The following is a 26,716-nucleotide window of genomic DNA, read 5'->3' on the forward strand; positions in this document are numbered from 1 at the left end:
TCTTGGTTCATAATTTAATCCATCGTAGCGTCAGAGGGTATAAATTAACATTAACGATATAACTTAACAGCATTTATCACAATACTCTTCAATGATATGCACAATTAAAATCACAATTTCATGGTCCCCTAATGATTGGCGTCAAAAACATGAACTATGTACAATTGAGGATTTCACCTTTTTCAGGACGGGTACAATATGACAATATAATTAATTTACGCGTCAAAATGAGTCAACGTGAGTTCGTATACTTGAGGTAGAGATTATGAAATGGTGAAAAAACGAACTGGACGGGGAGATGAGCCGTTCGATCAATTGAGTGAGCAATAACTCCACTAGGCTGCCTTTCGCACGATTTGCCGCATGAGCTATGAATGAGCATAACGCATTTTTGTTTTCACCAGAAACAAAATGCACATTTTCTATGTACACTTAACATAAAAATAAATTACCAACTACACATAGTGTCACGGCGCGACAAAAGCGCCCGCCCGGGCGATGCCGCGTTCGTTGGCGCGGTGCTCGGCTACGGGGAAGTACTAACTCCTCCCCTTGTAGCCGTCCGCCCGGGGCAAGCCGAAGGCGGGCTTGGCCTTGAACGCGGCGGCAGCTGGGCCGGTGCGACGGGAGGCTTCGGCGCCGTGGTCGCGGAGGCGCGCGCCTTTGGTGGTGGACAGCATTGCCGCCGTGCACAGCATCCCCGTGCCCACGAACAGCACGGCGCCCGCGCCCAGCGAGCCCAGGGCCACAGCAGCAGCTTCGGCCGCCATCTTTGCGCAGGGTTGCGCGGGGGCTCTAGAGATCAGACCCGGCTGGGTAGAGGTTGAGCAGCGAGCCGCAAGTCCTTACGCTAGCTACACAACTATCACACGAATGAGGCAGGTAACTCGGTGACCCTGTTTCGTTGGGCAGAGTCTGCCCGGCAGGCTGGTCGGGCCGCTGCCTACGCCCTGCCCTTGCCGAAGAACTCTGGATCCCTGCCCAGCGACAGCACCAGGGACTCGGGCGCGGCGGCGGGCTTCACGGCCTTGATGATCTTGACCTGGCTGTACTTGTAGGCGTCCTGGACCGGCGGCCGCCGGGTGGCGTGCAGCATGCCCGCCGTGCAGCAGACGCCCACGGCCGCGGACACGAGCAGGAGCGCGCCGGACGCCACCAGGACCGCGATGACCGTCGTCTGGATGATGGGCGCCACTCTGAGCATCAAGTCGAGCAGCGAGCTGAGGGAGTCGGGCAGGCCGCGCACCGTCTGCAAACAGCCAGCCAGGTGACGCAGAGATAAGGCTTGGCTCAGAGGGAAAGGCAGATAAAGGGAAAAGACAAGTACTCACCAAGTCCACCCAGAAGATGGGCACCGTGAGGTTGTTGAAGGGAGCCACGCGCGGGTTGCCCTTGGTCTTGTGGACCACGAGGTTGGTCTGCACTCGGATGTGCGCCACCAGCGGCACCCCCACTCTCTGTTTGTAGGGCAAAGACAAAGACAGATACGTGAGACGACTCGAGACAAAAACACGCAGAATGGTAGCGCCGGTTCCGAGAAGTGGCAAGTGGCTCGCAGAAGGTGGTATCTGGGCACCGCGGCGCGCGCAGATACGCGCTTGCAAGCTGCTTATCGAACATATCGACCCGGCTGCTTTCAAATCGGAATAAAGGCAGTGCTGCTGAGATGGTCTTGTCTCTCTCTCACTTTCTGGCACCGCGGTGGCGACATAGTAGCCCAGCAATTAGCTCGCCAGGTGCGACCGAGCGGCGGGCGGCAGCAGGTGTGACAAGGACAGGAACACTCACCGGCTGGATGGCGAGGGTGGTGGCGTGCAGGGACTCGTTGGGGTGTAGCCCGTCGATCTTCTCCAGCAGCCTCTCGTCCGCCTTGTAGAAGTGCGGCAGCGACACGGCGGCGGGGATGTCTGCAAGGAGCGAACGCAAAGCCAACGTGATGAGCGAGGTTTCGGTCATTTCGGCAAGGACGGCCCGGACGACCTGGACGGCCGTCGTGGCCTTGGCCCGACAATTTCCGCAGTCTAATAATAACTCAAACGTCTCTAGGCTCAACGCGTCCACTCTTTTTTTTTCGGCCAAACAGATGCTTGTGGCAGCCTTCCCCTCCCCGCGCGGCAGCGGACACTTTCGCTGTCGAAGCGCCAACACGGTGAAGACGCGCTGCGACGCGCGGCGCGCAGCAATGTTCTAGGAAAGGTGAGCGCGCGCGCCAAGGCATGCCGGCGAGAAAGAAACCGACTTTCGTTCATCAAGCTCACCGAGTCCGGATTAGTCTTGACACTCTCGCCCGGAGCGCACCGCGCACACCCTCTTCGCCTCCCCTCCCTTAATGCCCGTGAAACGGGATCCTCTCAAACGTATAAAGCCTTGCGTTAAGCACTGACTGACACCCTCGGCTTTCATCCGCCAAATGGAAATGCACTCCCGCCAGTGATTCGAACAAAGTTCCAACCTGCAGGCAGGACAGGGGGCTGCCGTGTCGCGTCGTCTCAAGTCTCAAAGTCAACTCACTCTAATATGGCACTTGGACCTGGGGCCACCAGGACAGGCCTGCTTCTGCTACCGGCGGCGCAAGGCGGGCAGCGGGCAGCGTGACGTGACGGACTGGTTGGTAGTGTGGCGGGCAGGCGGCTGGCGGGCTGGCGGGCTGGCGGGGGCCGACTGAACCGAGACCGAGACCCAGCCGCGGACAGGCGAGGGGCAGGCCTCGCCCCACGCGGCCCTCGGGGGCGGTGGAGGGGCGGGGTGCGGGGTGGGGCGGGGCGGGGTGGAGGGGTGCGGCAGTCCGGCGTGGTTCGCACTATTCGCCCATCCGCCCTTCTCGCCGCGACCGACGACGACAACACAAACACCGATGTGGAGCAGGGCGTGCCTTGTGCATTTTCGCCCCGCTCGGCCCCGCTCGGCGCCGGCGGCGACGAAACTGCGTTTCGGCCTCTCCGCTCCGGGGGCGCCGTCCGCATCGGTCACGGACTTAGCGAGCGGCCGCGGGTGGCCCCCGCGTCGCTGCTAAATTTACTCGCGGTACGTGCCGCCAGCGCCGCACTGTGACTGCTATCGACGCGCTGTGCCCGAAATGCCGAACGCCGAGCTCCGTGCGACGCAGCCAGGCGGCCACCTCACCGTTCCAGAACGCGGAGGGAGGAGAGGGTTGGCAACCGCAATGCCCGGTCGAGACTCCCAGACAGCCGCAGCCCGGGGCGTTAGTTCCAGGCGTTCCAGGTTCACTGGTTCACGGCTGCGGCGTTCATGCAATGCCGCGGTGCCCTGTGACTCACTGGACCCGCGGGCCGCGGGACGGCGAGAGGGGCGGGGAGGGTCTCGGTGCCCGCATGCCCGGGCACGGCAAGGGCAGCCCGGAAGGTGAACCGGACCGGCTCCTCGCAGGCAGATCCAAAGGGACGCTGGAGGCCCCAAGGCCACGCCGCCGCGCCGCCGTGGTCGTGGTCAACGAAATGGTCCTTTTGCGCACGCCGCACGTCGTGTGACGGAATTCAAATTTCGAGCTAAATAAAGTACGGAGCGAATGTGCGCGCTGCGCTCCGTCGCGGCCACTTTGTAATGCCACTCGTGTGTCTCGCGCTTGTTTCTTTTCTCGTCGGGCTTGATGACGTCTCGATGCTCGCGGCCCCGTCCGGCCCGTCCGGCCCGTCCGGGTACGAGGAAGAGTCGCGCCGACGCGGCGACGCGGCTGTCAACAGGTCCAACAGGCACCGCGTCTTGCTGTGCGTCGTGCACTCCACCGTCGGCGTGCTCCGGCCGACTCGACTCACCGTAGTAGCAGGGCGTGAGGTCGCTGAGGCCGCGCGGAAGGCACGGCGCCACCTCCGGCCGGCAGTAGCAGCTGTTGTCGGGGTTCACGTCGGCGGTCTCGAAGATGTCGTCGCCCAGCGTGTACCAGTAGGCGGGGACGTGGTCCGGCGTGGGGCCCTCGCGGACGAACTGCAGCGGCAGCGTGCGGCAGAACGCCTTCCGGTACACGGAGAAGCGCATGTCCTTGCGGATGTTGCGCGGGAACAGGATGCCCTCCGTGGCGCCGCGGATCGTGTTGCAGCGCGTGCCGACAGTGGCGCTGCAGGCAACCAGCGAACTCAGGTTTTGGGTTCAAATCCCCACAACAGCCATTTTTTGAAACACAAGGGTACCTGTCGTGATCGTCGCCTTTGCCGTAGCCCCAGTGCGCCAGGCCGGGGCTGCCGTTCCAGGAGTCGATGGCGAAGGCCCTCCTGGAGAACGTGTCGTTGGTGCCCGCGGGCGCCAGGTCCGCAGAGGGCACCTTGCCGTCGTCGTCGCCGTAGACGTTCATCGTGACGACGTTCTCGCCGTCGTCGAACATCTGCAACGCCAGGGCCCGGCAGGGGATGTCATTGGCACTCTATCCAAGGTCGCTGCAGTTGCTAGCACCGCTCTCGCGGTCAAAGTCAACAACCCGACCGCCATCGTCGCGGATATCGGCTCTCCGCCTCTCGAAAACAGAGGCAGCCGAGCGACTCCGTGCACAGGCTCTGTCTCTCTCGCACTCCTACGGGATGACCCGCGAGCGCGACAGAGACAGAGCGACGAAGCGAGTCGCAGGCCCTCACCCTGTCCATGACGCCGAGCCGCGGGAAGTGGATCCACTTGGGGAACAGCTTGGAGGCGAGGTGCACCAGCGGGTCGTCGAAGCCCCACAGGAAGTCGTGCACCGTGAGGTGCAAGAAGGGCTGGGTGTCGAGGTAGGACGTCAGCGTCGCGAACGCGATGTTGGTGAAGATGGACGAGTTGTGCAGCGAGGACGCCAGCCCCTGCATCAAGAGACCGAGACGTGAGCCGTGAGACGACGCCCAAGCGGGGACAGCAGCGCCAGCCCCGGGTGGGCAGGCAACCCCTCCGGCACGGCACGCCTGGAGGGTAGGCAGCCGATCGTGCGTCCAGTAGCCGCCAGTTGCCAGCAGCGTGGCGCCTGGCGCGCGGGCGTCCCTGTGGCTGCGCCTGTGGACGGGCATCCCACCCTACCGCTGCCACGCCGTACCACAGTGGGCCAGAAACCGGTGCAGGCGGCCAAAATTCCGGACGCGTTTTGAGCTCCAGAGTCGCTAAATAGGACTCGAATCGAACGTGTGACCCCACCAATGGATTCCTCGCTCGGAGAGCAATCCATTGGTGGGGTCACACGGTCGGTTTGAGGCCCACTCAGCGTTTCTGGAGCTCAAAATGCGTCTAGAATTTTGGCCGCCTGCGCCGGTTTCCGGCCCACTGTGCAGCGGCGAGCCTCCCGCAGCGCCCTTCGCGGAGGCAGCCTGCGACACGGTCTCTCTGCGCCCGGCGGGCGGGCAGCCCACTCTGCACTACACGCAGGCCTCGCGTGCCCCGCGCCCTGCGCCTCACGCAGAGCGGGCAGGCAACCCTTCCACCACCCCAGTACAGTACGTGTTATCGCTGCCTCACTTCATTGTGTCGCTATCGTTATTTATTTTCCAAAAGTTGTCTATAATTTTCATTTGTTTTCCTCACCAGCAGCGCGAGGTTCGGGGCGATGACCACGGTGGTCCGTGGATCGCCAACGGACAGTTCCGGCACCGGGAACACGTTCCTCTTAGGGGTGTACGTCACGGTGTCGTTCTCGTTGAACTTGACGCCCGTGTTCTCCAGCTCCTCCCTGAGAAACAAACAGTTGTTTATTTGGCGAGGTCCTGGTTTCCACTTCCGGCGTCCTGGCTGGTGCACTGGGGTGCGCCCTGGTCCGTGTACCTGTAGACGAAGGGGCCGACCTCCTCGACGCGGAGCTTCTCCTGGCCGCGGAGGAACTCCCTGGGGTTGGTGACGTTGAACAGGTACACCTGCACGTAGATGGACACGGGCGGCTTCCGCCACAGCCCGAAGAGGAAGGACCCGTTGAGGAAGCTCATGCGCTGCAAAGAGAGCAGAGCGAGCGCCGAGTTATTCGGAGTTTGTTTGCTGTGGAATAAAACCGATCGCCGCAATGCAGGCGCGCGGCGTGGAACTTCCCTGCGCCCTCGCCGGCGCGGCGTGGCGCGGCGCGGCGCCCTTGTGGTGGGTGCTCGCCCCGTCGTCGCCTGCATCACGGCGACCAGAGCACTGGAGGCGTCTGGAAGGCTCGAAGGCGGTGCGCGAACGCGACGGAACGGAACGGCAAGGCGGCGGAGCGGAAACCTACCCGGCAGGCGGCAGGGGTGTCCTCCACTTCCATCCGCCGAGCCGAACAGCAAAACAGCGCGGTCATCGAGGGGCACAGGCTCAGGGGTCCGCACGGAGAGTGCTGCCCTTATTACCGGTTTTCGCGGCGCGCGGCGCGTCGGCTCACCGACTCGGCGGCAAGGCCCTGCAATGCCCAAAGCCCTCGGACGGCCCACCGCGGCGGCGGGGCGGGGTGCGGCCAGGGCGGGGCGGGGCGGGGCGGGGCGGGCGGACACCAACCTGGCGGTGACGTCCCGGACCGTTTAGCCGGACGGTTATCGAGTGGATCGGCACGCGGAAGGAAGCCGGAGGCGGCCAGGCGTGGCGGAGTGGCGTACTCACCACGTTGATGGCGATCTCTATGGGGTTTACGAGGTAGACGGCGTAGGCCAGCGCCAACAGGGCGACCCCTATGGTGCCCAGGAGCCGCAAGACTGCAACAGAAAGCGGGTAAACACACTGCAAACCGACATTGCCTGCTTGGCGCCCCTACCACCCCCGCCCCGCCCCGCCCCGCCCCGCCGCGCGCGACTAGATCGGATGCGGCGATAGCGATCGGCCGGCACGCCTCGCAAGGTTCATAGCGCGGCGAGCTGAGCGGCCGCGCCACTGCCTTATTACTCAATGATCATTATCGCGGCACTCCGCGTCCGTTCCTCTGTTCATTATGGCGACAAATGAGCGCCATTCTTGTCGTCGCGATCATGACCGGCTGCTGGACTCGTGCATTAAAACATCGGAACATTAAATCCTGAGCCTGCGTGCGGCGGCGGCAAGGCGGCACGGCAGCCCCGCGCTCCCCGCGCGGGCCGAGTGCGACCAAAACAACGACTGAGTGCTCCGGACGCAGCCGTCGGCCGAGGTCTATTGAAGCGATTAATCAGAAAACATCACTCAGCCCCTCACGGGGCCAGACGGGCGCGGCGCGGGGCGGGGCGGGGCGGGCGGGGGGGGCGGGTGGGGCGGGCGGGGCGGGGCGGGGTGGGGCTGGGGGTTTCCGCGGCCCGGGAGGTAGGAAGTAAACGCGCCGAGTGCAAGTCGTGCGGACCGCCCATCCGATATACGCAGGCCGTCATAACTCCAGCCGTCGCGCCCTTGTGCACTGAGGAGCAAGACAACAACACGACGGAGCCGACGGCGAGCGCCCGCCGAGTCGAAGCTAGGCCACCGCGACGCTCCCGTGCGCCGGGCTGGCCTGCCCTCCGGGCGGCGCAGGGAGCTGGTGGCGCGGGTGGAGCGGGTCACTGGAGCAGCGCGTCGCTGCGGCTTGCGGCGCTCGGTTGGACGGCGATGCATGCGGCGCTGCACTGCACGCCGCCTGACGGACATGCCGAGGCTGGAGGTCAGTTGTCAGCTCGTTTGGCTCACTGACACGCCGCGGCGTCCGTCAGTTGTCAGCTCGGCGTGGTACACTGACACGGACACGGCGGCGCGGTGAGTGGGTGGCGGCGAGGTGGTCGGCCGGGCAGGGACAGGGTAGCTCTGGCTTACCCAGCGGGCCGCCCGCATGACTTACGGCCTGACTGACACATCATTCGAGACGGGGGCGGGCCGGGGCGGGCCGGGGCCAGCCGCCGGATTCCGAAGGACCGTTTCGTCGCTCTGTCTCTCTCCCTCTCCAGTGTGGCGACCCGCGAGTGCGACAGAGACAGTCCAGCGGAATGCAGGCCGATGAAGCGGCGCGCTTCCGGAAGGGAAGGGGCGCAAATGGACCGCCGAAAAAAGCGAAGCTGATTGGTTCGGAGGCGTCGGGTCGGCGCGTCGGTGCATTGCACGCCGCCGTCATTATTTTTGGAACACTCTCGGCTCTCCTTGTCCAGGGCCAGCGGGCCAGCGACTCCAGCGGCGACTGGAGGCTGAGCGGAGGCTGGAGGCTGCGCGGAGGGAGCGGGGCACCGAGGGGCGCCGCCACGGCATTACTGCCCAGCACTGCTGGCGTCCCGGCCGGGCCCGGCGTCCTGACCCTTTCCCCGGAGGCGCCATGCACGGCAGCAGCAGCAGCAGCGCTGCCCTGCGGCGCAACGAGGTTTACGACGTTGCGACACACACAAACACACGCACACACGCCGCGGAGGCCGCATGGTGCGTAAACCCGTCTGCACACTAGAAAGGGCTCCTCCCACTGCCAAGGCCGCCCCTCCCGTCCCTCGCTTTTGGCGCGTCGCGGGTCGCGGGCGCCGCGGGGGCAGTGGAGCAGCCGGCGGCAGGGCAGTGAGGCTCGTTTCCGCGCCACTCCGCGTCAGTCCGCGTCAGTCCGCGCCAGTCCGCGTCAGTCCTCGGCCACCGACGCGTTTCCGGCAAGAGCGCCTCTCTGCCTTTCAGGGAGGCGGCGGGGATGCTGATGCCGCCTCGTTATCGTGCGCGCGATCGTGCCTTCGCTGCCGTCGCTGCCTTCGTGTCCGAGAGCGCGGCGGTGCGGTGCACTGTCCGCCGGACACGCCGGACACACCGGCGCATGCACGCAAAAACAACACGAGCAACAACAACGCGGAAACAATGACCGTGCATACGGGGTGCTTGAACTGGGGCACGAGGACGGGCTCCATGGAGCCTCCAGGCTCCCCGACTCCAGCACGCGACGTCCGCGGGGACTCCGCCGGAGAGGCGCGACGGCGCGACACTGCAGACGGCGATCCGGCAAGCGATTCGCCGCCTCGCCGCCGCATCGGAGAATCCCGTCTCCATCTCCACGTCGCGTTCGTTGTCCCCCCAACCTTCTTCCTGACGGACGCGCCTTGTTGTTGCTAGCGCGCACACGCACACTCGCACACACGCACGAACGCACGCACACACACGACGCACGCACACACACACGACGCACGCACACACGCACACTGGGGTGCATTAAAGTGGCCATTAAATGGGGCGCCCGTGGCGGGGCACGGCGCGGTCGGCGCCCCGAGCGAGGCTGCGCCAGGGCTGCGCCGTGGCTGCGCGCCGGGTAGACCCGGGCTTGGCTCGGACCCGGGTAGACCACGGCCGGGCTCGGCAGTCCGGGCGCAGCCCCGACGACGACGGTCTTCGCGCCTTCCTCCTTGTCCTCCCCGCCGGGCCAGGCCGGCCGGGCCGGGGCGTCGTAGCGTTTTGTTTTTCTTCGTCGTTTTTGCTTTTACAGGGTGTGAGCCGCAACGAGCCGCAGAGTGTTTATCCCAATTCGGTCCGCCGGCGGGGTCTTCATTACTGCATTCAATTTGTTCCGACAATAACGCATCGCTCTTTGCATAACCGGTCCGGCGACGTCGCGTTGCGTTTGCGTTGCGTGGCGGAGCGGCGCGCCACCGCAAAAAGGGGAGCAATCGGTGCAGTGCGTTGCGGACGGGCGGAGTGGCCGCGGTGCGCCGTGGTGGCCGGAAAAGCGGAAAGCCGACTTGCAGCGTCGCAACTTGCAGAGAAAGGCGCGGGGAGAGCCTCACCGGAACAAAGCGAGAATTGCGGGCTGTAGGGGTGAATTATCGCATCGCCCACCACATTCTGTGTTACAAAAAAAGGGAACACAATCTAGGCACATTCAGGCATTAAAAACACCTGCGCGTAGACATATTGAGTGACAAATAGCTCAGAAGTGTTGAGCATCTTTGCACATTCCAACAATTCTGTGGACGCACAACTTCACCGCGGTTCGTCATTTTTTCAACAAGTAAAATCAAATGCGTTTGCTATACAAAGTTTGAGGAGTTTGAGGTTCGACATTCACGACGCCTATTACAGCTTGCAGCGTCCGAAGCCGAAGCGAGCCGAAGGCCTCCGAGGCGGCCAATGCGATCGATAAGCTCGGCAACACGGAAAGCCACTCGGCTCAATAAAAGGATGAGGAAGGAAGAAATTCAATACGAGGGTGTACTCTGCGTGCGGGCACCGCGGAACCGTCCTTCGTCCTCCAGACGACGCGAATGCGAGGCCGTTGGCGGTCAACTAGTCCCAGTGTGCCAGCCCAGGGCGAGGGTAGGGTTGTCGCGAGGGCCGAGCCTGGCCGAGCAAGCCCGAGCCAGGCCGAGCGGTGACCCGAACTGCTCCTCTTTTTGCCACAGGGTAGCCGAGGCGGCCGGCCTGCCTACGTCACGCGGTGCGGGGTGGTGCAGGCTGCACAAAGTGGCCGCAAAGAAAGAGAGAAATAAAAAGAGAGAGAGGATCATATCCAGCTTTATGACGACAACAATCGAAGCCATTTTTTGCGTGAATGCGACTTGAGTGGCGTCCTGAATACAAATGGCGACGCAATATCGGCCGGTAAATCAAAGAAACGGCTGCACTCTCAGCAGCGAGCACGTCTGTGAGAGGCATACCCGTGGAAATTTGGCGCGGGCCACGCGGTCCTGGCCGAGAAAGCCAGGCAGCCAGGCGGCAGTGCCAATAAATAAACACGCGATGGCCTAGTGCCACACAACCGCTTTGACCTATAATTGCCCGCCGTTTATCTTCTTAGAAAAAACGCACGAAAATAAGCCGATAATTTGGGCAGGTGTTCCATACCGCCGCGTTTCCTGGAGCCCCCCAACCTTGCCGTCGTGGTGGACGGGCGGCCGCACGCGAGGCCGGCGCACCTCGGCGTCAACAAGTGCGTCTTCGGCGACAGCGCTTCGAGCGCTTCGGGCCGTCGTCACGCCACGGCCTGCCCGGGCACGGCCGGGCATGGCCAGGCATGGCGCGCCACACAAGAGTTATTTGACGGCAGAAAAAAAGTGCACTTCCTGAAGCCTGGGTCGACGGCCGCTGGCGAATCCGAACAATGAGCGTTTGATTCATTCCCCGAGGCCGAGGAGGACGTCGAGGAGGACGTCGCCGAGGAAGGGGCAGTGCACCGCGAACCGCGAGTCGCGAACCGCGCCTAGGTGCATCGCAACATAGTCGCGTTCGTGGACTCGGCCAATAAAAAGCGTCTCCCGACGGCGACAAGATCACGGCGAGACCCCGGGCAAGGCCGGGCAAGGCCGAGGCTGCCGAGGCACGGCGTCGACGACCCCACGGGGCGCCGGCGCAGCTAGCGCAGCCAGCGCAGCCGCCACGCGCCTCGCCGGGGCCGGGGCCGGGCCGGGCCGTGGCGATGCGCAGTGCATTCGAGGACCGGTCCCCGCCGATGACGATCGCGGGTGTCAACCGACTAGTGATGTAACAATGTAAGGCGAGTGCGCTTCGATGGGCGTGCCTGCGCTCTGCACTGCAGGCTGATTCCGAGCCGCCGTCGCTTCGTCGCGATGTCTCTGTCGCAACCGCAGGCGCTGCACTGGGAGTGCGAGAGAGACAACCGCGGAACGACTGCGCCGACTCGCCCTCCGACCCTTTTCCTCCCACGTGTGCCCAGGAAGCCGGCGCCGCGTGTCGCCGCTGACCCCACAGGCCACCGCGGCCCGAGGGCCTACGTGTCCACGAGCGCGGCGCCGTCGGCGTGGTGCGGCGCCCGGAGGATGACGGCTTCCGGCAAAGCGCTGCGCGGACGAAGGCAATGGAGGATGAGGGGCAAGGGGGCGGCCACTTGAAATTTTTTCGTTCACAGGATTCTTCAAAGGTAGGGATTTCGTCAAGATTTCGCAGGATTTCGCGTTCATTCATTGCGCGATGAACATCTGACAATCGCGGTGGGTTCAGCCATCGCGCGATATACTGGCCGGAACTGGCGCAGTATCCGAGGGGGTATACAACTATCGCGCGATGAATGAACCCCGACTGGCGGCCGGCCAGGGCCAGGGTGGGCACAATCATCGCGCGATGGCTGTACCCCGGTACATTCATCTTGGGAGATACCTCCATCGTCACCGGGCCGCCCAGGGCGGCCAGGGCCAGGGCCAGGGCCCACGGCCTGCAGCGTGCAGCGCGGTCACGTGTGTCACGTGCCGTCCTGGGCGCCTCGGCCTGTTCGGCCACCTCGACCACGCTCCCGAAGAATGTCGCCCCTTCCTGCCGGCAACATGACCGCCCGTCCGCGACCGTCCGCGACCGTCCGGAGCGCGGCGGGTTCATCGCTCTGCTCGGCGAAGCTAGGCGAAGCCCACGGCGCCAATAAAAGACGCCGTTCCATCATCCAGCCTACACGGCCAAAAATTGTTCCCGCCGCACGCAGTGTAGCGGCGTGTAGTGGAGTGGCGCTCGCGTCTTCGCATACGCGATTTGCCGCCATTTCGCCAAAGTGGCGCGTGTTTACGTGTTGACCGCTTAGCCGCGCTTAGGCGGGCCACAGGCGGGCCGCCCCGCGGACGCGGAAGGACCGCACCGTATTCCCAGTCGTCCTACTTGAGAGTCCTGGACGCGCCTGGACGTCTTGGACTCGTCGTCGACTCGTCGTCGACTCGTCGTCCCGCGGGACCATCGCTCGGCCCGCCAATAAAGCCAGGGACTTCCTCGATACAGTAGTCGCGGCGCCTTTCCCCGCCGACGTGGACGTGGGCTCTCGAAACCTCACTTACGGCTCACGTGTTCAGAGCCGCACTTAACGCGTCACGTGCTCATAACCCGTCATAATCTCACTTCAGGCCTCACGTGCAAAGAGAACTAGTTTTTCGTATGACAAACTAAATAGTTTGTACCCACACTGTATTCCCCGGGGGCCTTTTCCTCACACGTGAGCCCAGTTTTGGTTGAGAATCACGGCGTTGCTGGCGTTGCTTCGGCGTTGCTTCGGCGTTGCTTCGGCGCTCCGCGCGCACGCCATGTGCGCTGCGATCCATTAACACTCGCACTTCCCAGTTTGGACAGCAGGATGAAGAATGCCGCTCGCGCGCCATTGAGCCGAGTATTTCAGAGGAGCGGCATGTCGTTCTGTCTCTCTCGCACCCTTGTACAGTGCCCCGCGAGTGCGACAGAGAGACGAGACGACTCTCCTGAATCACTCGGCAGGTCCAGTGGATCGCTTTCGTCACTTGGTGTCGTTATTGTCGACCCGAGTGTGACGCGCCGAGCCACGCTCCTCACGTGTGGACGCGTTGACGCTCCGACACGTTGACGCACACTCTCAATTGCGCTTGCGCCTGCTTCTTTCTGCTCCTCGCTGGAGAGCCGATTTACATTCAGCCGCGTTTCCGGGAGTCATTACACGTTACACCGGTCGCCCGCGTGCGTCACAGCCCTTTGGGTGCGGTTTGCCTAGGTCGGGCGGGCGGGGCGGGGCGGGGGGCGGGGCGGGGCGGGGCGGGGCGGGGCGGGGCGGGGCGGCGCCGCAGGGCACACCTTGGGCTGGTTGCGAAGAGCCGCGCCATGCCATCCCGACGACGCTGTGGTTGCGCCGTTGATGCGAGCTACGCCGCCGCGCCGCCGCTGCGCCGCCGCGCAGCTATGCTGGTTTGCTGGTTACGAAGGACGTGTCCCACATACAAAAGAAAAGCAAACGGGACTTGTTTCGATGGACCCCTGGCACCGCCAGCGACCGCCAGGCACGCTGACTGACACCAAGCTGACACCGTTCAAAACGATGGCACGAGGCGGGGCGGGCTGCGCTGCTGCTCCGCTGCTCCGCTGGACGAGTTCAAGAACGGTTAGATAAGTGAGTGAGGTCACAGCGGCGCGCTAACAGGTGGGAGTGCCGGACCCGTCAAATGCGTTTCGCGGAACTTTTCCACGACTCCAAGGGAAGCCGCTCGGTGTTCGCCGTTGTCACTCAGCGGCCTCATGTCATCGATAAAAATGCACGGCCCACCGCCCAGTGGACCAGGAAGACGGCACGGCACGACGTCACCACTCCTCGATCGGCCTCAAAGTCTCGCCGCGTTTGTTTCTGTTTTTTGTTTGTTTTGTTTGCGTTCTCGCGCTCGCCGTGTGTACACAAAGGTGTTGATGCCCGCGCCCTCGCTCCCCTCCGCCGTTCAAGTCACCGGCGGGCCCACAGTGTCCTGGCGCGCGTCCTGGCTGGCGTCCTGGCGCTCTCCAGGCACAGCAGGCAGCCCAGCAGCGCGGCAGTCTCCCAGGATCAGACACAAACAGTGTTTTAAATTATCCACGGACAGGTAGTGGTACACCGATGAAGAGGCCGGGGGGTCATAGGTTCGTCGAGTGCGAGTGCCAGGCGCCCGGAGTCGAGATATCGCTTTCGATTTTTTTCTTTTCCCGTCGCCGCTTGAGGAACTGGCGGCGAGGCGGCCGGGCCCGCCCCCACCGCAGAACAACAATGAGGACGCCGAAGCACCGCGAAGGGAAGTGGCTGACGCGGGGCTTGTTGTCGCTGCGGCTTCGATGCGCGTTTCCGCAGCCGTGGTCGGCGTCGCGTTGGTGCCGGCCTGCAGCAGGGCCTGCAGCAGGGCCTGCAGGGCCTGCAGGACCTCCCCCACCACGTCCTTGGCGCGGCCTTGCCCCGCCTTGCTCTGCCTTGCTCCCGGCTGGCGGCCTGGCGGCCAGGCGGTCGCCGAGGCCGCGCCGCCGCCGTCCCGTTGGACTGGTCCACTGACAAGAGCTTCTTCTTACCGGGCCGACGGAAGCCGAAGGCCGCGCCGAAGGCCGCGGCTCGGTTTTTCGTGGTTTTTCGTCACGCGGACAGCGCGAGCACGGCGCGTTAAAAATGCGAAACTGTCAAAGAGGGCGCGCCGGGGAAGCGGACGCGGTCAATGCCGAATGTCGTTCATCGATATTTCACCCGATATTTCTGTCAGGTCGGTCTAATGGTTTGCTCTGGAAAGAACGTGAGAGAGCTTTCGCACGCGCGCACGCACACTCGGGTGCGCCTGCAAGAGCGCAAGACGCGAAGGCGTCGCTAAAGAGGAGAATAAGAATGATCCGATTGGTTGGCGCGCGGAGAGGGAGGGGGCAAGCCACGGGGCAAGCCGTGCACATGTCAACAAAGCAGCGAAGCAGCAAAGCAGGGGCAGGCCCAGGCAGGCCTTGAACCTGTGCAAGCGGCCAGCCCAGCCAGGCGGCCCAGGCCCAGGTGGCCCAGGCGGCCCGGGCGGCCTGCCCGTCCAGATCCAGGTCCAGGACTGCCAATAAAGCGAGGCGCAGTGCACGTGTTGGTGCAACGCGGCGAAGGACGGCGGCACGGCGGCACGGCACTACACGGCACCAGGGACGCCACTGCACGCGTTTCGGGGAAAGTGAGTTCGGTTCGGCAAGGTTCCGGGCCGGTGGTCGGCCCGTCGGCCCGTCGGCCCGTCGGCAAGCGGGGACACGCGAAAGGGCGTTTAAAACGGCCGGCCCTGAGCAGTGACCATTAGCCGGCCATTTGCACCGGTAAGTGCCCGTCCCGTCCCGTCCCGGCCGCGGGGGCCGGCCGCGGGGGCCCGGCGCCCCAACCTCCGTCCAAGTCGAACGCTCTGGAGGTCCATCGTCAGACTCGACGCCGCGGAGGCGTTGGCGTTCTGGCGGCGCGGCGCGGCGAGGGGCGGGACGCAGGCGCTGCCGGAAGGTGGAAACCTTTTTGTTTTCTTTCCCGAGAAGAGTGCGGTGGATTGTCTCTAGCTCCGGGTGCGCGCGCAACGCGCATGCGCCAGGAAGCCACCTGCCGCAGCGGCGCGCAGCGGGTCCTGGCCCTCCGCCAAGAGGACGTTTATTGCGCGCGCGCCGATACCTGATGCATTGTTGTCATTTTGTAGTCCGTCCACGCGGGGCAACGGCCACGCCGTGCACGCCGTGCACGCCGTCCACGCGGCCTGGCCGGCGATCCGTCACCCCATCCGGATATCAAGGTGGCCTGCCCGCCGCCCGCTCCTTGTTTGAAGCCAATCCGTCCGGAACTGAAGGGGTCCAGTCATCGCTCGCGGCACGGCTCTTATAAAGTCCAGCAAATAAAAGACGCGATAGGGGAAGCCGCCCGCCGCCGTGGTGCCGGCGCCCCCCGCGACCTCCACGCCGGCGGTCGGAGTACGTCCTGGGGCGCGAACCTCGGCCCGCCGCCCTCCGCGTGTCCCTCCACCGCCGGGACAGTGTTTCAAAGTGAGTGCAAAGTGAGTTCGCCAACGGGAACCTTGGGGGAACCGGATCCCAATCCTCCACAATGCTGCAGTGCTGCACGTATGGCGTGGCCGGCCGGGCCGGGCAGAGCGCGGTGCGCGGGTGGGTGGCGCGGCTAGCGCAGAGCGCCCGGCAGGTAGGCAACGGCCAGCCTTCGGCGCGGCCGTGCGCGGCGGGCCTGCCTACCTCCAAGGCTGTCGCTCCGGGCTGGTCCGGGACCCCTCCTAGTGCTGCGCGACGGGCAATAGGCAATCGAGCGCCCATCGGCACCTAACGGTCGCCCGGCGTGCCTGGCCGGGCGTCGGGACGGCCGGGCATATCATCATTGCGTCACGGCTGCCCCGCCCCGGCCGCCCCGCTGGCCGGGCAACTGGCCGAGTTCAAGGCCGCGGTGCGTCCCGCGTCCCACGTCCCGCGTCCCGCCGCGGCCCGGCGTGGCGTCCCGGAGCAGAGCGGAGCAGAGCGGTCCAGACGCGTCACGGCGTCCGGCGCGACGTGCCCGCCGTGGCGTTCCTCGTTCCTGGCCGGGGCGGGGCGGGGGCGGGGCGGGGCGGGGCGGGGCGGGGCGGGGCGGGGCTGGGCCGGCACGACGCCGTGGTCAGGTGGGTCTGGTCGTCCACCCGATCCGGGTTCAAGTGCCCCCCGCACTGCCTGCTCCCGACGAGGCTAGGTGACTCCTCTCGCAAGGGCAGATTTTCTTACAACATCTCCGCCTGCCCAGACGAAAACGGTCTCGCAGCCCAACCTGTCCGTCGTCGCCGGACCGGAAGGATTTCCTCCTCTCCACTCGCTCACGTGCACTCACTCATGTTCATTGCCGCTGGGTTTATTCCCACAGAGCGCCGCCGGATCGGAACGTGACCCGAGGCGGACAACGTGAGCATTCCCCGCACGAGGGAGCGGCGTAGCGGCGCAGCGACGCCTAACAACTTTGTTGTTTTTTGTGTGTTTTCATCTCCTTTCTGGGCCGGACTGTGTCAGTGTCAGGGCGCCTCAGCCTCAACCGCAGCCGACCTGGCCAGCGGGTGCCAGAGTGAAGCAACGGGGACACCCGGACCGCCCCGGACCGCCCCGGACCGCGGCGCCCAAGGAGACTCAGGGTGCGCTATTGGGGCACAACCTGATCGAGTGCCTCTCTTGGGCCGTCGCGGCCGGGGCTACGACTGCAAGTCAAGCAGAACAGTCCGGTTGAACCTAAAAGCGTGTGTGTGTGTATGTGTGAGTGTGTCTGAGCGCGCGCGTCTCGCCTTGGGCCGCGGGTTATACGAGTCAGGGAATCGCCACTCTAAATCAATCAGCAAACACTGGAAGACTGACTGGTCTGGGCATTTTCAAGTTGACGGCTGGGAAGGCTGGGAAGGCGCGCGGCAGGCCGCTCTAACTAGCCCGTAAAAGCCGGCAAGGACGCGCTGCAGGCGGGGCGGGCGGGGCGGGCCAAGCAGGCCAAGCAGTGCCCCTCGCCGGTCGCGCAGCGCCGCGCAGCGCTGCAGCCCAGTCGGCCCAAGTGTCAGGGGAGTCTGGGGAAGTCCCAGAGTGACTCACCTCTGAACGGTGGCAGGTTCCGGCGGAGGTTCTCGGAGCGCTGCGGGGTGTTTCGGCTGCGGCCCGCGTGCCGCGCGTCCCGGTGGGGGTGGTAGCGGTAGTCCTGGACGCAGTCCTGCCATTGTCGGTCGAACCGGTCCCAGTCCAAGCACCCCACGGTCACGCTCTCGGCGCTGCCGCCGCCGATGTTCTGCAGGACCATCTTGGAGGGGTGCAGGATCACTGCCGTCGCATAGCCTGCGGGACAAGTCAATTCATTACACTCATGCCCGACTGCGGTCAGATAATTGTTGTTGTTGTTGGTGTTGTTGTTGGTTGCGTTTTATGCGCTCCCGGCGGTGAGGTGCTCTCCAGCCCCGGGCAGTAAAAAGGTCCTTTACGCGCGCGTCCTTCGCTTAGTGACCTGGTTCCAGCCGGCGTCCCAAAGCACACACATTCACCAATAAGAAGACAAAGTCGCCAAGTAAATGGCGAAGCGCCGATCGCCGATCGATAGATTCCTTTTCGTTCTGGCCGGGCGCAAAAAACTACGCACAAAGTTGTCCTGTTGCTCCATCTGGCGTGCAGGCCGTGCAGCCTCTGCCATGCCTCTGCCATGCCGGCAGCGCGCACGTGGCGGTGCCGATGGCCGCCGGGCCGCCGGGCCGCGGGCCGGCTAGTCGCTAGGTCCACCTGGGTCCACCTACCCGCCGCCGAGGCTTGGAGGCTTGGATTGCCACTGAACCATTCGCCGCGCGGGCCCGGGGCCCCAGGACTTCGTCGGTATGGCTCCAGAGGGTCCCCGCCCCGCCATGGAGTGGGGACGACAGGCCCTCTGGACTTTGGGGTCCCGAGACCCCCGCCCGCTCAAGTCAAGTGTAGGCCTTTGGCCATCATTTTACAGCCTGCCACCCGATTCCCGAAATTCGAAATCCCGATTCCCTGACTCCGACAGGGCCATCAACAGGCGTGTTCACGGTGGGACGTCACCGATGACGTCATACCCACCACGACGGTCACGCGAGAGGAACCCGAAAAATTACAATCAACACGTGAGCCGTGGGTCCACGTTGAGACGATACGGCGAGATACGCTCAACATACCCGTTTAGACTCCAAATGGCAAAGGTACAAAGTCCAATGGTCGGTTTAAAGCAAGCTTTTCGCCACGCCTCCAAAAAAAAAACGTGTGCCAAAAACTACCACCGGACTAGCGCCTCCATTTCGAGTCTTAACCTATAACACGGGAATACTTCTTTTGTTCGTCTCGATGAGACGAATCCAGTTCAGTCGAGTTCAGTCCTCAGTTGTTTTTCGTTTCCGCCTCTTTGAGTTTTCATCCCCACAATCACGCAAGGCACGAGGGTCACATTTAAAAGATGCGGAAAGTGTCAGTAATTAAGAAAATGTTAAAAAGTAATTTTCTCCAATTTAGTGAATTAGACGCTTTTCTCAGACGATCACAGATTTGAAAGTGATGAAAACGTTATCCACTATTTTGTCACAAAGTGACAACGAATTTTCACGGTCAGGGTGTTCTTGGTAGCTGATACAAAGACGTAAGCCTTACTTCGCACCACGAATTCTTATTTTTGGAAGCATTCAAGGTGAACGAAATGTTTTACTTTGCATACGAAAACGAATCAAAAACGATGACGTCGGTTTGACAAAAAAGCAATTGAGGGCGGAGCGCTGGTAGTCCTGCTGACGTAGGTATTAATGCGCGTGTTGCCGGGCGCGGCCTCGCGACAGCCCGCCGACCCAGCTTAATTAATCTTACAATGTAGTGCCCCACTGTACAGGCCTACACTGACTGTACACTCTCTGCCCCAGACAATAGGCGGGGACAAATCGACTTCAGGAACTAACAAAAACAAAGAGGCGCAATGAATGGCGCTAGGCCGCCGACACCGCGCGGGCCACCACCCACCCCAGCGGGAGCAGCGGGACGCGACGGACCCCGCGGGACGGACCCTGCGGCGAGCTCTTCAGGGAGGTCCCGGCGGTGTCGTTGGTGTCGCCACAGCGCGCTGCCTCGCTGCCTCGCTGCCTCGCTGCGTGCTTCGGCCGGGCCGGGAGGGCCGGCTCGTTTGCTGGTAAGGGCCCGTCGTCCTGGGTCCAGAGGCAGTCCAAAAGTGGCCCAAAAGTGGCCGAATCGCGGCCTCAGCGAGAACCGAAAATGGTCCAAAGTCGGCCCAAAGGGGCCCTGCGGCGGGCTGGAGGCAGCCCCACGGAACACTGAGGTTGCACTTGAATTACCGTCGGCAGGTTGAGGCTGCTTCGCCGCAATGGCGGTTTATCTGGGGCAGCGAGGACGCCGACAGGCCGACTGGCCGACAGCGAGCTGCAGCAAGCCGGGCGCTCGGAATCACGTCACAAACACGTTCACCACTTTTGCACTTCACAGGAATCGATGACAGCCGCGGCACTTGGCCGTGTGGGCACGACTAGCACGACTAGCACGGCCGGCCGGCACGGGGTCCACGGGGTCCACGGGGTCCGCGGGGGGCAGTTCAGGTGGGGTTCGGCGCGAAGTCGCGGAGTCACTGCGCGCGGACACTCTTCTCGGGGATTGCTGGACAACTGAACCGGCCGATTGTGGCAGGATCATTTTTATCAACTGCTCTGCGTTGAGCCGCCACCCTCTGCAAACACACGCCCGCGCGCGCGCACACACGCACACGCGGCCGCGCCGCACAGGTGGTGGTGGAAGTAGTGGTAGTAGGGGATGTAGTGGTGGTAGGGGAAGTACGGAAGGAGAAGAAGAAAGGCGGGAGACAGGCGGGCGGACGGCGCGGGACGCGGGACGGGCCGCAAGCAGAGAGCAGAGGGCGACCTTGACGGCCTGGAGGTAGAGGTAGAGGTCGCTGCGTGGCGGCCTGGCGGTGCCGGCGCAGCGGCGCAGCGCGGCGCGGCCTGTCCTGCAGCACACGGCACGGCCGGCGGTGCGGCCGGCGGTGCGGCCAGCGGCACGGCCTGCACGGCCGGCACGGGGCGGGTCCAGCGCGGCGCGCCGGCAGCGAGCGACGGGGAGGGCGCGAAGGCGGGGCGTGGGGAAGGGCGCGGGGGAGGGCGCGGCAGGGCGCGGGATAGGACGGTGCACCCGCACTGGCCGCGCGTACTCAGATGCAGGTCAACAACAGGAGGCGCGTGGAGGGGACGGAGGAGGGGGATCAGGCAAAGCCCTAACTCATTTTTTTCTGCAGTAGTTTGCACTGAAAACGAAGAAAACACATGAGTTCCAAATCGTCTTGGCAGACACCACATAAAATGCACTGTATCTGCTTTCTCGTTCTGATCTGTTCTAACAAGCTTTACTCAGCTTGTTTTTCTAACTCGTTCTAAGCTGTCATTATTTTTGCTGACGCTCCGTGCTAATGTGGGAATGCGCTGCAGTGTCACGGGCAAATTGACCGTCGAAATCGGGATGGTTGCAAGAAGGTGGCGCGACGCTCGGCGACTTTGTAGCCGGCGCCGACTGTACGTGCTCACGACGAGCACGGCGGGGATGGCGGCGGCGCTGATGATTGGCTGCTCTCCGCGGCGCGCGCTGTCTGCCCTGCCGGCCCTGCCTGCCCTGCCTGCTCTGCCACGCGCGCGCCCACTTTTTAGCACACTGTTCTCGCGGTAGTGGTGTTCACGGTACCGTCGGTAATCTGAATAATTCGCTGGAAAAAGAAGCGACAACTGCGATTTCAGTCGTCGAGCACCCTGCGGCTCGGGGCCAGGTGGGGCCAGAGGTTCAGTCGGCCTACGTCCACGCGTGTCTGCGTGATCGCAATCGCGGTGCTCCGACGTGTGCGTCGTTCGCGTGGACTCCGCCGCAGCATCGCCGGTGCCTTGAGGTTCGATCGTGCAGCCGCGCGTTGCTCGGCTTCGACTCCGGGTCGGTCCTGCTGCTCCGCTGCCCCGTCGGACACGGTGCTGGTTGTTAATGCAGCCATTTCCTCCTTTTTTTGCGTGGCTGCATTGTGTGTTCGGGGCAGCCGGGGGCAGCCGGGGGCAGCGCAGGCAGTACGGCGTGTCCGGGTGATGCACGGTGCGCCCCGTCCCTGTCCCTGACCCACGGCCACCACACCGGCTGCCTGGCCGTCCTGGCCGCGCCGGCATTTCCTCCCGACCCTTGCCGTCGTCCTCCCGCCCCCGCCCCGCCCCGCCCGCCGTGTGCAGTCCGTTTTCAGCCGGTCCGGCGCGGCTGGTCGCGGCCGCTGGCCGCTGCCTCCGCCACGGCCTGCGCCAGGGCCTGCGCGATGTGAACGCAGATTGGAGGCGTTGGCCGGGTCGCCGCGCCGCGAACCGCGACGCTCAACAACACTGGGGGCGCGTGGCCAGCCGCCCGATCGCCCGTCGCCCCGTCGCCCGTCGGCCCGGCCGAGCCGACGAGATGCTTTCGGACCGTCCGGCCAGACGGCCTTGATGACGGAGCTGATAGCCCTTGGTGCCGCGCTGCCAGTGCTGCCAGCGCGACCAACCCAGCGCCCCTCGCGGCCTCCGTGAAGGCCCCCAGGCCCGTGCCCCCAGGCCCCTGCCCCCAGGCCCCTGCCCCCAGGCCCCTGCCCCGGCGCCGGGTCGTTGTGCGCCATTGTCTAGGACAGCCATAGCGCTCCTTGCAAACACCGCGCACGCGACACAGGCCGCGCCGCGCTGAGCGGTGCCGTGCGCAGCACACTCATTCTGAGAATCATTTCGTCTCCATCTCCGTCGCACTCGTGGGGCGCCCCGCAGTCCGCGGGGGAGCGAGAGAGACAGGACGACGAAACGAATCTTCGGAGTCGCCCTGCAGTCACGTCGGCCACGTCTAACCTTTCGTCTACTCGGACGCGGAAACTCTCTACACGCCGCCGGGCCGCGGCTGTCCTGGCGGTCGCGCTGGAGGGGGCCACGGGTTCACACGCGGTCTTCGGGGAATTTCGGCGTTTCGGCGCTTGGCGCCAAACTGGAGGAGGGTGGTGATTATCGGGGAGACGGTGTCGGTGTCGTCGTGGCCGTCGTGCAGGTGCCGCCCCCGCGCCAACGCGCGCCGCCCGATCACGGCGCGGCGCCAGTAATGAGGACGGCGAAGGGAATGGAGCGACTCGCGAGAACCTTCTTATCGTCTGCATGACGTCCACGGCGACGCGGCGAAGCGGCCGCCGTTTCTGCGCGGAAGGGACCCGCCGAGCACCGTCTGTCAATCATTGACACACTTTCACGACGGCGGGGTGACGAGGCAGGGCCAAAGAAATGTCAAAAAATATCGCGTGGTGCGGACGGTCGAAACTCCAAGTCGACGACACACACCACGTCATGCACATATTATTCGACTTTTGTTTTGAAATAAACGAGTTTCGTGTGAACATCGTTGTAAAATCAGTTTTGGCTGTGTGAGCGGCTGGCTTCTTACTCCCTCGCCGCCACCGCCGTGGTTGCGACGAAGACACCCATCGTCCACAGTGTCCACACACAGGGGAAAGCCCGGCCGCATTCCGACACTCTCAAAAGTGCACGCGGGCCAGGCCGCCAAGCCGCCAGGCCGCGCGAGGTAGGTAACACGCAGAGGGCCTGTCGCCCCGTCCGATTGTCTTTATTTTTTCTTTGCCATTGGATCGTCCGAGCCGGAAGGGGGCCAATGTGAAGCGCCTTATCTACCGACCTTTTTCTCTCTTTTTAATTAATTCGGTTCGCCCCGAAAAGGAAAGGGGGCGACGGCGACGCGATAGCGACAAAGTGCGCGTGGTCCGGACCATCGCATGCCCGGCGAGGCATGGCCACCGAGTCGGCCTGCCATTGCACCGCGGTTCCAGGGGTTCCAGCCGACTGCCGACTGTCTGGACAGCGCGACGGGCGTGAACCTCGACAGCCCCTCGCCTCGCCTACCCTCACCAGCCCGGCCCAAGGCCCGAGTGAGCGGACGCCTTCGAGGGAGCGCCGGAGAGCCGCGGCGGGCCGCGGTCTCCGAACACGGTGCCGAGCGCCCGCCGGCGATGCACCAGTGGCGGTGCAGTGCGCCCCCGATGGGTCGACAGGTCGATGGGTCGATAGTTTCGATAGGTCGGTAGGTCGACGGGTCGATTGGTCAGAGGGGTGGATGGGTCGGTGTCGGTGTCGATGTCCGTGCCGTGGCCGTCCTGGCCGCCCGGGCGGCACGCGGAGCCGCGTTTCCTGTTCGGCGTCCCGGCGCGCATGCCAAACTTGTCCTGCATTTTTTTTTCTCTCCCTGCTTTTCGCTTACGACCCGCAGCGACCTCTCCAGGTTCATTGCCGCGCACGGCGCGCACTGCCATTGCGCTTCGTCGCCAACGTGTTGTTGTTGGGCTGCAAGTTTTTTGCCTTTGCCTTTCAGCGCGCCGCATCGGCGCTACTTACTTGCGGCGGCCGGCCCGTCCCTGCGAGGCGCTGCGAGGCGCTGCGAGGCCTTGGGGTGTCCGACGGACTGCCCGGGTGACAAACGCGCCGGGCAATGAACGGCGGAGCGCGGAGCGGGCCGCGGAGATGCGGCGCCGCGGCCTTTCTCCGGGCCTGCTTGGGCAGCGCGCGGCGCGGCGCGGCGGCACCACGGTGGCACGGGGCGCGCGTCCGGGCAGGGCGCCAGCATCGCCATCACCGCCGTTTTAATCAACCACTTCCAGATCAATGGAATTTTTTTCAATCTTTTTTTCCTCCTCACAAGGAAGTAGCAGCTGTGACTGTAGCCGAGCGCTCTCCGCGCCGATTCCGAGCGTGGCAATTACTCGAGTCGGCAAATTTGACAGAGCGCTTGTCAACACGTGTCTCGGCTTGCGTGCCAGTGTGCGTGGCACTGCGAGCGTGTGTGTTTTGAGCACGAACTCACCGGCTAGTTGACTGGGACCACGCGCCACGCCGGAAGTACTCCTTCTCCGCCTGCTGAACGGCTGTCCCGGTCAAGAGCAAGTTCACCTCATCCTCCTCCTGTGCACAAAAAAATGTGAAAAATACCTCTGTTTATTCAAAAGAAAAATAAAGCAATGTTTGTTTTTCGGCATTGGATCGTCTTGGTTTTTCCTGATGCGATTCGAACGCGCAGTCATGATTTCCCGTAGAAAGGCTTTAGCGCGCACACATGCATACTCACGCGAGGCGATGCGGGTAAAAGCGCAGTCGGGTGTCGGGTCGGCCACACTGTGAGTGAAACTAACCCGGGGCAGGGCGGCAGGGCGGCGGCGGGGCGCGCAGCGCGCACGCTTTGACAGGTGGACCAGACAGACTGCACTAGCGGAGGGCACAGCAGCGCGGCGCGGCGCGGCGGAGCTTGGAGGTGGCGCTTTGAGGTATGTCGCGCTCAGGATGACGATGACATGACGATTGTTGTTGCGTTCACCTGCTGCTGGAGTGGGAGGACAGGTGTCGCGAGTTGCTTCAGTGGCGTTCCGCGCGTGCGGTCGCTGCGACGCGGGGTGGGGCGGGGCGGCGGCGGGGCGGAGGCCTTTCGGGCGGCGGCGGCAACGCCGAGGGACTTCCCTGCGGCTCGTCGGCGAGGGTTGCCGTCGGCCCGGAAGTGCCCCCCTGCGGTGCCTGCGTGCGTGCTGCACCACTAGGCCTACTAGGCCCTCCAGGGCGTCCCGGCCGCCAAGGCCCCGGCTAGACGTGTTTTACCGCTCCAATGACCCGCCGCGGGGTGGACGTCGACCAGGACCTGGCCGCCAGGCGGACGCCGGGACGACGGGACGGTTCCTCTGGCTAGGCCGGGCCAAGCCTCGGGCAGCCTCGGGCCTTCCCATGGCGGTGGCGCCGGCCGGTCGGGTCAGCAAAACGCGCCAAAACGACCACCGCGGCGGCGCACCGCCCCTGCGGCCTTCAGGGCCACGGACTTGCCCGCGTCGCCCCGCGTGCAGGTCTCCGGGAAGGCGCAGGCGTCCTGGCTGAGGTCCTGGAGGTCCTGGAGGCGGCCGGCCGGCTGATCGAAGTACGGACTGACAATCCACCCGCCGCGCCCGCGGAGGGGGGAAAAGCGGAGGGGGGCGGGGGGCGGCCCGCTCGGAACACGTCGTGGAATCCACCGCGGAAGTTAATGCACCACCACGCCGCCGTGCCGCGCCTCGGCCACGCCATGCCGCGCCGCGAAACTATTTCTCATGCAAATTTTCAGCGCGCAAATCCAACGGCCGCTCATCGCTGCTCCGTCTCCCTCGCTCACCGCGCGCACGCCGAGCGTCAAGCGCCAAGCGTCAAGCGTCAAGCGCCAAGCAGCGCGGCGGCGGACGCGGCGGACGCGGCGCTCGAGGTAGACCTGCCGTCAACTGTCACTCAACCGGACGGTGCAAGGAAACAACATGGAACGGAAATTTCAGCTCAAATCTGTAGGATACGGCGGGTCGGCCGGGTCCGTGGGCTGCCGTGGGCTGCCGTGGGCCTGGCCGGCCTGCCCGATGGGCTGGCGGCGCGTGCCGCCGGGGAAGGGGGAGGGCCGAACGCGGCCTTGACACGGCCTTGAGCCAGGCGCAGCCCGCGCAGCGAGACGCAGCGAGACGCAGCCCAAAATTTGTTGTTGTTTTGGCGGGAAGGAGAGTGCGTAGCGGCGCGCCGAACGAGACTCCTTACGACGAATCCGTTCGTACTCCTCTCGGCGTTTGCTTCTTGTCGAACGTCGTGTGCCGTGCGGCCGCGAATCAATGGCCATCCCGACTATCTTAATCGGGTCGTTATACTGAGTGGGTATTAAAAATTAAGACAACGAGGGTCGAGGCGCACGCAGACAAAAAGAGTGAGACTGTTCGAGTACCCAGCAGACGGCCCGGCGGTCTGGCCTGGCGGCCTGCCCTTGAACCTGGAGTGACTCATGGCGACCCGGCGGACGCGGCCGGAAAAGCGGAGCCGCCTCGAACAGCACTCGCGACCAAACCTTCTAATTTAGGGCTAGGGCGAGGCGTCGCGTTGTTCGCCAAGTGTCGAGCGATCTGGGAAGGACTCTGTTTCCCGGCAACAAGGCGCCGCCGGTCATCTCCGCGCGGTTAAGTTGTTTTATGTCCGGCACTTTCCTTGCGAATCGGATCGCAGTGATGGAACCGGTTTCGCTGCCGTTTCTTCTATTTGACCGAGGCGTGGATTTGTCGAGACGAGCCCGACGAGCCGAGCCACGAGGAAGTCAAAGTTCGGGCCTCGGTCTTCGGTCCTCGGTCCTCGTCCAGCGGTTCATACTACGGTCCGGCGGTGCGTTT

General features: G+C 64.2%; 1 protein-coding gene across 2 annotated transcripts; it reads right to left on the minus strand.

Annotated features, from left to right (window-relative positions):
- LOC117641344 (scavenger receptor class B member 1-like) lies at positions 1-24,737 on the minus strand. 2 transcript variants are annotated; one of them, XM_034378583.1, is made up of 12 exons: positions 24,634-24,737; positions 24,373-24,470; positions 17,584-17,820; positions 6,520-6,611; positions 5,731-5,891; positions 5,494-5,638; positions 4,584-4,784; positions 4,146-4,336; positions 3,774-4,072; positions 1,789-1,907; positions 1,332-1,457; positions 1-1,249 (listed from the first exon to the last, which is right to left on the minus strand). In XM_034378583.1, exons 3-12 carry the CDS (start codon positions 17,783-17,785, stop codon positions 944-946), a joined length of 1,842 nt encoding a protein of 613 aa, XP_034234474.1. In that variant the 5' UTR covers positions 17,786-17,820; positions 24,373-24,470; positions 24,634-24,737; the 3' UTR covers positions 1-943. The 2 variants fall into 2 exon arrangements, with proteins under 2 accessions (XP_034234474.1, XP_034234473.1); XM_034378582.1 differs by lacking the exons at positions 24,373-24,470; positions 24,634-24,737 and adding an exon at positions 19,821-20,125.
- Positions 24,738-26,716: the final 1,979 nt, after the last annotated feature.

The sequence above is a fragment of the Thrips palmi genome, unplaced genomic scaffold (genome assembly GCF_012932325.1).
Source record: "Thrips palmi isolate BJ-2018 unplaced genomic scaffold, TpBJ-2018v1 HiC_scaffold_15, whole genome shotgun sequence".
NCBI classification, from domain to species: domain Eukaryota; kingdom Metazoa; phylum Arthropoda; class Insecta; order Thysanoptera; family Thripidae; genus Thrips; species Thrips palmi.

Excerpts from the sequence above, each read along its gene's own strand:
- LOC117641344 (XM_034378583.1), bottom strand. The coding sequence starts at position 17,785 with ATGGTCCTGCAGAACATCGGCGGCGGCAGCGCCGAGAGCGTGACCGTG. Across the intron at positions 4,337-4,583 it reads GGCTCGGCGTCATGGACAGG|ATGTTCGACGACGGCGAGAA; the intron begins GTGAGGGCCTGC and ends CTGGCGTTGCAG. Across the intron at positions 1,458-1,788 it reads CCACCCTCGCCATCCAGCCG|AGAGTGGGGGTGCCGCTGGT; the intron begins GTGAGTGTTCCT and ends CCCTACAAACAG.